This window comes from Carcharodon carcharias, chromosome 10, assembly GCF_017639515.1.
Source record: "Carcharodon carcharias isolate sCarCar2 chromosome 10, sCarCar2.pri, whole genome shotgun sequence".
In the NCBI taxonomy this organism is placed as follows: Eukaryota; Metazoa; Chordata; class Chondrichthyes; order Lamniformes; family Lamnidae; genus Carcharodon; species Carcharodon carcharias.
In genome coordinates this window covers 40,187,037-40,195,547 of record NC_054476.1, presented here as the reverse complement: position 1 = coordinate 40,195,547, position 8,511 = coordinate 40,187,037, and the positions used below count along the sequence as shown (strand labels likewise).

Here is an 8,511-nt window from a genome sequence, read left to right as displayed (position 1 = left end):
GACCAGAAACTGAACTGGACTAGCCATATAAATACTGTGGTTACAAGAGCAGGTCAAAGGTGAGGAATCGTGTGATGGGTAACTCACTTCCTAACTCCTGAAACCTGTCCACCATCTACAAGGCACAAGTCAGGAATGTGATGGAATACGTCCCACTTGCCTGGATGAGTGCAGCACCCACAGCGCTCAAGAAGCTTGACACCATCCAGGACAAAGCAGACCGCTTGATTGGCACCATATCCACAAATATTTACTCCCTCCACCACCGATGCACAGTAGCAGCAGAGTGTACCATCTACAAGATGCACTGCTGGGATTCACCAAGGCTCCTTCAACAGTGTGAGGTAATACATTTAGTGAGGTCAAACAGTTACAGGAATTACACAATAAATGGGAACATACTAAGCGGGGTAGATGAATCGAGAGATCTTGGCGTACAAGTACACAGGTCCCTGAAGGCAGCAGTTCAAGTAGACAGTGTTGTAAAGAAGGCATATGGAATGCTCTCCTTCATTGGCAGAGGTATAGAATATAAAAGTAAGGATATAATGTCGGAATTTTATAAAACACTGGTGAAGCCATAACTGGAGTACTGTATGCAGTTCTGATCACCACATTACAGGAAGGACGTAATAGCTCTGAAGAGAGTGCAGAGGAGGTTTACAAGAATGTTGCCAGGGTTAGAAAAGTGTAGCTATGAGGAGAGATTGGATAGGTTGGGGTTATTTTCCTTGGCAAAAGAAGGCTGAGAGGTGACTTGATTGAGGTGTACAAAATTATGAGGGGAATAGATAGAGTGGACAGGATAAAATTGTTTCCCTTGGTGGTGAATTCTAGAACCAAGGGACATAGATTCAAGATAAGTGGCAGAAGGTGTAGGGGGGACATGAGGAAGAACCTTTTTACGCAGAGGGTAGTGGGTGTCTGTAATTCACTGCCCAAGTTGGAGGTAGAGACAGAATCTCTAAACTCTTTTAAAAAGTAGCTGGATCTGCATCTTAAGTGCTGTAAGCTGCAGGGCTCTGGGCCAGATGCAGGAAGGTGGGATTAAAAAGGGCACCTGGGTGTCCTTGGGCTGGCATGGACAAGATACGCTGAATGGCCTCCTTCTGTGATGTAACTTTTCTATGGTTCTATAGTTAGCACTCTTTCCTCTGCTGGGAGGTTTTGATGGCAAGGTGAAGGTACTCAAAAGCAACTCCGTGGAGAGTAAATTGGTTGTCAAGAGACAAATTGAATTTGAAGTGAAGCAGTGTGAATCTACTTCTTTGCTCTAATGTCAGGGTAGTCAGATTGTCAGAGATTAATCACACCAAGGCAACATTAATGCATAGAAACCCCATTTATTACTTGTGCATAAGGGAGATAATACAATGAGAGCTATTGTACCATTTTTTCATTTTTACAGCCAATCAGTAAATTTTGCACAAACCTATCCACTTATTTGCATAAGTTAACTGACCAATCCATATTTCAGTAAATTTCCATTCCCAGCACAGCAGATGTGGTGCTTACGCAAATACTTACCACAATCCTGATTACGTTCAGCATGAGAAAAAACAAACTGGAATGTCTCAGGGCTCATCCTACAACTGTGGTCAGACAAGATGGCATTGTTCTCAAGGCTGCAGTATTTTTCTCTTAGGCCTAGGCATATAATTCAATTTCTCCATTAACCCTTTTAGCACTAAATGGGTTCCCTATATTTGCCTAGATCATCACAGGATCAGTTGAAACCATGTGCCGCAACATTACAATTATAGTGTGGATGCATCCTTAAAGGCGCATCGTTCCATTATGGTAGGAAAAGATCACATTGTACATTACATTCATGTCCTTCAAATGGCTGTATCTATTTAAGTTCGGATTGTAGCCCTTTAAGGGTTGTTCCTGTATGCAACTTCTGCCTTTTTTCTTAGTGATATTTCAGGACAACATCAAATGGGAACTAGGCGGTTCTCGAGAATCAGTATTAACTCTGTAAATCAGCTTAGTCACTCAGATGGCTGAGCTAATTTTTCTGAAGGAAATCATTCTTAGGTTATTATATGCAAGAGTTGTTAAAGCAATACTGAATTTCAATGTGGAAACTTTTACGTTTTAGTCTGTTCTAAATGGTCACATATTTGGTCTTTTCTTTACGCTGAGAATCGACTAATAATCAGCCTGAAATCCTATCACTGTTTAAAAGGTAGAGAGGTGTTGACCAGCTTTGTAAATGTAAAATATATTCTGCGCATTAAATAGAATCATAGAAATGTAGAAAGGTGATAACACAGGAGGCCATTCAGTCCATCATATCTGTGCTGGCCCTCTGAGGTGCAGTTCACCAGCTGCCACTTCTGCAAATTTTTTTCTTTTCAGATAATGATCCAATCTTCTTTTGAAAATCTTAGTTGACTCTGCCTCCATCACACTCTCAGACAGTTCAATCCAGGTCCTAACCAATCACTGCTTGAAAATGTTTTCCTTTATTTTGCCATTGCTTCTTTTGCCAATTATCTTAATTCTGTACCTCTGGTTCTCGAGGCAGAGCAGAAATTTGCTCCACTTGAATGTTGGGAAAACTAAATCCATTGTCTTCAGTCCTGGCCTCAAACTCCATTCATCTGTCCCTGTGAAGCATCCTGAGATGTTTTATTACATTACAGCCACGATATAAATCCAAAAGCAAAATACTGCAGGTGCTGGAAATCTGAAGTAAAAACAGAAAAGGCTGGAAACACACATTATCTCAACCAGCATCTGTGCAGAGAAACAGAGTTAACGTGCAAAATTTGACTCCCACCTCCCTCCACACCCTCACCACTGAGGTATGTTCCGAGCCTAGAGGTGCTGTTTGATCGAGTTGGAGGGCGCAGGTTGGAGAGCCTTCTGCCTGTCCCCAATTAAAGCCAACAGTGAGCAGGGTCTCACCATGCAAGGGAGGCCAATAAGTAAACCCACCAAAAGCCTTGTGGAGGAGGCTCAGTCCCTCGTTCAGAGACACTCAGTGCCTGATCGAGGGTCCTGGCTTTGGGAAGTGGGGTGCCTCTTGCCAGCCATCCCCTTGCTCTTTCCTCTGACCACACCCAACTCCCCTTGCCGGCGACCCCACCCTGCGACCCCCATTCCACCATCACTTAAATTTCTCCAGGGATCCAATAATGAACCTTGATGAAGGCTCAAGTAAATTTAGCAGCAGCAGTGGCCACTCCTGATTGCGCTGCCAGTAATGGAAAACTACCAGCCTCTGATTGGCCAGAACTCTTTGGAGCAGGATTCAATGTTCCCTGTCGAGCTACCAGGGCTCCTGCCTCCGCAGGTCTTAACTTTATAAAAGGCTGCACCTGGACTTAATAATCTTATCTGGACTTGAGATGCTGTCAGCAGACAGTGGACCTGATGCTTAGAGCATTGTGAAAGCATCCATCATGCTCAGGAAACTGATATGAATGCAAACTAGAATAAAGCTTTTACCCCACTGGATGTCGAGTGTAAAAAAAGTCTGATTTTCGTTCAACTCCAAATAAAAATTCTCAATGTGCAGCCCAGATTGCAGATGGTTTATTTAAGCATAAAATCTTTCTCTGATTCAGAATGAATGGTCAGGCAATAGTCTTGCATCCAATGTTATATCTTTATATTTCTCAATGGTCCTGTCTCACAGCTAACTAATCATCCAGAGATTTTGCCATATTTAGTATTCTCTTCTGCCAACAACATATGCCATTGAAGCAATTGCAATGGGCAGGATGCTGAGTCCTGATGATGGTGTGACCTTTATCACCAAACCACATTTTGGTCTCACTTTCATTTTTAACCAAAATACCTTTAGCCTTCTTTAGCTGTCACATAAAGTTGTGGTGAATTTGTATCCAATAAAAATTTGGAATTAAAAGTTTAATGGCAAAGGTGAAACCATTGTCGATTGTCATAAAAGCCCAACTGGTTCACTAATGTCCATTAGGGAAGGAAATCATGTGATGAGTAACTCAGCTCCTGAATCCTCAAAGCCTGGCCACTATCTACAAGGCACAAGTCAGGAGTATGATGGAATACTCTCCTCTTGCCTGGATGAGTGCAGCTCCCATAACACTCAAGAAGCTTGACACCATCCAGGACAAAGCAGTTGGCACCCTGTCCACAAACATTCACTCCCTCCACTACCAACATAGAGTGCCAACAGTATGTACCATCTACAAGATGTACTGCAGGAATTCACCAAGGCTCCTTTGACAGCACCTTCCAAACCTGCAACCATTACCATCTAGAAGGACAAGGGCAGCAGATAGATGGGAACACCAGCACCTGGAAGCTCCCCTCCAAATCACTCACCACCCTGACTTGGAAATATATTGCCGTTCCTTCACTGTCACTGGGTCAAAATCCTGGAACTCCCTTCTGAACAGCACTGTGGGTGTATTTACACCACATGGACTGGAGCGGTTGAAGAAAGCAGGTCACCACCACCTTCTCAAGGGCGACTAGGAATGGGCAATATATGCTGGAGGCCCCCGCACTTAGATTTTGCCCTTCTGAACCCTGCAAGTCTTGTGTTCCCAGGAAAGTGCCAGTGTTTAGAGGTCTTGCTTCTCCGGGCAAATGACCAGATAAATATGAGTGATGGTCTTCTCCTTCTCAATGATGTGGTGCTTCAGGTAGCCTTGCCAGTTCCAAGTAGTTTGGAAGAGAACAGGTCCTCTGTTGAGACCGCCGGCCTGCTCAAGGAAACTCATAGAACAAGCTGAGGGTTCACTGATGATCAGTGGGACAGAGACAAAGCTGTCAGCCCGACTGTGAGCCAGGCTGTTTCCCTTACACTTCGGAAAAAATACAACAGGCAGAGCTAATATCTAGCAAGAAATATTCAAACCTTTTATTTCTTTTACAGGTGCACAAATGCGTAAAACACAATTAAAAAATGAATTTTTAAAAATTAGATAAGAAAATGGTTAATTATTTGCATCATACTTCAAAACCATCACTGGGCAATTTCATCTGCATACCTCCCAAAGAAGAAGCTACTCACACCATAGCTTGTGAACGCTTGACATAAACAGTTCCTTTACAATTATATACACGCTGAGAAGATTCAGTGACTTGTTACATACATTTTCTATCAGCCTGACCATACATCCTTAGGACATTCCTTATCTCCTAACAGCTTGCACCATGTAAGGCCTCCTTTAAGACACCCCTTAAAACCCTTGGATCAATTTTTACATCTAAGCCTCCTTACGTAGTTGTGTCAGACTTTGTTTGATAGTACTCCTGTGAAGCAAATTGGGGTGTTTTATTCAGTTAAAGGTGCTATGTTGTTGCTTAAAATCTATGAAGTTGTTGTAATAATGAACATTGCATTCTATAAATTTCTGCAAAATCTGTTTGATAAACAGTTGATCTATAATATTTCACCCTGGTCTAAAAACAGCTTTTTTCTTCATGTAGTCTCATTTCAGTGTATCTTTTCCAACTTTGTTGCCAAAGGCTTTTCTTAAATTGATTATTCTGTAATTGCTGTGTTTACTCGTCTCCTTTTAAGATGATAATAGTTATTAGCTTTCCCCAGTTTTCAGGCACATGCTCTTCTAAAATAAATTTGTTCAACAGCTTTTTCATCAATTTCACAGTACCTCCCTCAGCTGCCTGCAACAACTCAGCAATTTATACTGATCAGTTTTGTTCTTCAATGATTCTGGTTCTTATGGTGACAAACAAACCCTTTCAAACAAATGTATTAAAAACGGACTTGATTACGATTAGCAGACAAGAAAAATGATTGATTTCATGGTGGTAAATGGAAATCCAGTGTTAGGTCATTCGGATCATTTGTGGCTCCCTCCACAAGTTGGTTATGGCATGTGGACAAGGTCAGGTATGGGAACAAAAACAAAAATACTTGGAAAAACTCAGCAAGTCTGACAGCACCTGCGGAGAGGGATACTTTGCAGCCTGCCAGACTTAATATTGAGTTCAACAGTTTCAGATCATGAACTCTCTCTTCTATCCCCACCCCCTTTCCGATTTCCCTTTTTCAATAATTTATAATTTTTTCACATTATAGTTTTTTCCCTCCTATTTTTAAATTTATTTCGATCTATTGTTTCATCTCCACCTTTTAGCCCAATTTGATTCCTTCCCCCCACTCCATCTGCACTGGGGCCATCTGCCACTAGCTTGCTTCCCTTAACGTCCCCATCTTTTAGATAATATCACCACCATCAACACCCCTTTGTCCTTTTGCCTGACATCTTTGGCAGTCTCTTCTTGGCCTCCACCTATTGCTGGCCCCCTATCGAGCTCTACCTGTTCCACCCCCTTCTACCAGCTTATATTTCATCTCATTTCTACATGTCTTAGTTCTGATGAAGAGTCATAGGGACTTGAAACGTCAACTGTATACCTCTCCACAGAAAAACCTGAGTTTTTCCAGGTATTTTTGTTTTTGTTCCAGATTTCCAGCATCTGCAGTATTTTGCTTTTTAATCAAGTATGGGAGTTGTGTAAGGACTTCACAAAGCCTCCGTCCCTGAAACATCTTTACTAAGGAAAAACATGCTTTTGTTATTTTTGTTTCAGATTTCCAGCATGCGCAGTATTTTGCTTTTACCCGAAACATCTTTGTTGAACTGACTTATCAAGAACATGTCGAAGAGGCGACAGTATTGAAACATATAAGCAGTGCGGAAATGTTGCAGCAGGTCTTCTAATTGGCCACGTGATCACTAAGAATGCGAAATCGAAAGTGAAGTTGTCTTTTCTTATTTCGCGTAATGGCTGCAGCAAATGTGCTCGAAATAAACCATCGTCAGTCGAGGGTTTGGGCTGGGGGGAGCTCATTCCTGGTATGGGCTCTGCTCACAGTGTGGTGTGGCTCTCCGACAGGTAAATAAACTGACCGGTGCTGAGTTCTCCCGTGTGAATTGTGTTATTAAAAAAGAAAACCTGATTGATAAAATGGAGTCTTAAACCCCACCAGAAGTATTTTCCATATAATTCTTCTCGGGAACTGAATACTTTAAACAAGCAGTTTTAGAACGTTCGCATGTGTATGCTATAGTGAGTCCTTGTGATTAACAATATGTCTATTTCTGTGGAAACGTTTAGGATATTATATGTTCTACGAGTCCAGCCCCGCCCATTGTCTTGCTGTGGTGCCATTTTTTAGTTTCAAACAAAATAAGTTCAGTAGTTTTTTTAAAAAATTGTAATAAAAAAGCCAGTGTGGTCAAAAATGACCTTGAATGTTGTCGTAAAAATACTCAACGAAACCTTCAGTGAAGAAATCCTGTCCCAATGTGAGTCCTGTAAGTGCCATCTGAAGTGGCCTAAACCATTAAGTTGTATTGAAATGCTTGTAGTAGTTCAATAAGAAGGCCCACCACCAACACATCAAGGCGATAAATACTTGCCTTGTTGGTGACACTTACAGCCTGTGAATGAATATTGAAAATAACTGAAGCCCTCCTACATATTAAGTGGGTATTTAATTTAATTGTGTTATGTCGAGTGGTTCCCAGAGTTCCAAAAATTACAGTTTGGTAAACAGGCAGTGCAGTAAGAAGTGATGTGGCATTGTGGATATACAGTAATTCCTCTCAAAGTTGTAGATGCATTCCTGAAAAGTGCAACTTTAAGTGAAACAACTTCAAGCCTACAGGCAATGGTCACAATGGTGGTCCCATGGGCCATCGATCTGGTCAGCAGGAAACGACTCACGTTCCTCCGGCCTAGGTATTCTGTTGCGGGGAGGCAACTTCATCGTCTACGAGGTTAAGGAGGCGGTGGGCGGGCGCCTCCTCATAGCAGACGTAATGTAACTCTTTCGAGTACAAACACGTTTCCATCTGTTTATTCAGATGAAGTTACATTGTTTCATAGTTTGCCATTGTGAGATTTGAACTCTTGATAATCTTTTAAATGAAAACCAAATCAACAAAATTGGGATAAATCAGGCACAGCCCCTAATTCAGGTCAGCTGTAAAACCAAGAACAAAGTTTAAAGGAAACTTACAAACTTTAAATCAAAATGTGATTAAAGGGGTCAACAAAACACCCCAGTCCCCGCGGTGCCCACCGAGCACGGAAGGCCTCGAGCGTGCCAGCAGACACCGCGTGCTCCTTCTCCAGGGACATCCGGCAGCGAACGTAGCCACGGAAGAGGGACAAACAATTGGGTGGGACTCCCCCGTCGATCGCCCGCTGCCTGGACCTGTTAATGGCCAACTTGGCCAGGCCCAGGAGCAGGTTCACGAGGAGGTCCTCCTCCTTCCCGACCCCCTTCCGCACCGGGTGCCCATAGATCAGGAGCGTGGGGCTGAAGTGCAAACAAAACATCAATAAAAGGTTTTTCAAATAACTAAAAAGGGAGTGCAGTCTACAACACCCTATGTATACATGGTCCACGGACTCCACAAGACCGCAAAAAGGGCACGTGTCCTGAGAGTCCATGAACCTATGCATCCTATTATTATAAGGGACTGCTGCATGCAACACCCTCCAACCCAGGTCCCCGATAGAAAGGGGAAG

General features: G+C 42.5%; 1 protein-coding gene across 1 annotated transcript in view; it reads left to right on the top strand.

Annotated features, from left to right (window-relative positions):
• Positions 1-6,681: 6,681 nt before the first annotated feature.
• LOC121283083 overlaps positions 6,682-8,511 on the top strand; it is a 52,157-nt gene continuing 50,327 nt past the window's right edge. Inside the window, exon 1 of the mRNA XM_041197165.1 lies at positions 6,682-6,867. Coding sequence (XP_041053099.1) covers positions 6,756-6,867 — 112 coding nt within the window. The 5' untranslated portion in view covers positions 6,682-6,755. The remainder of the gene's footprint in view (positions 6,868-8,511) is intronic.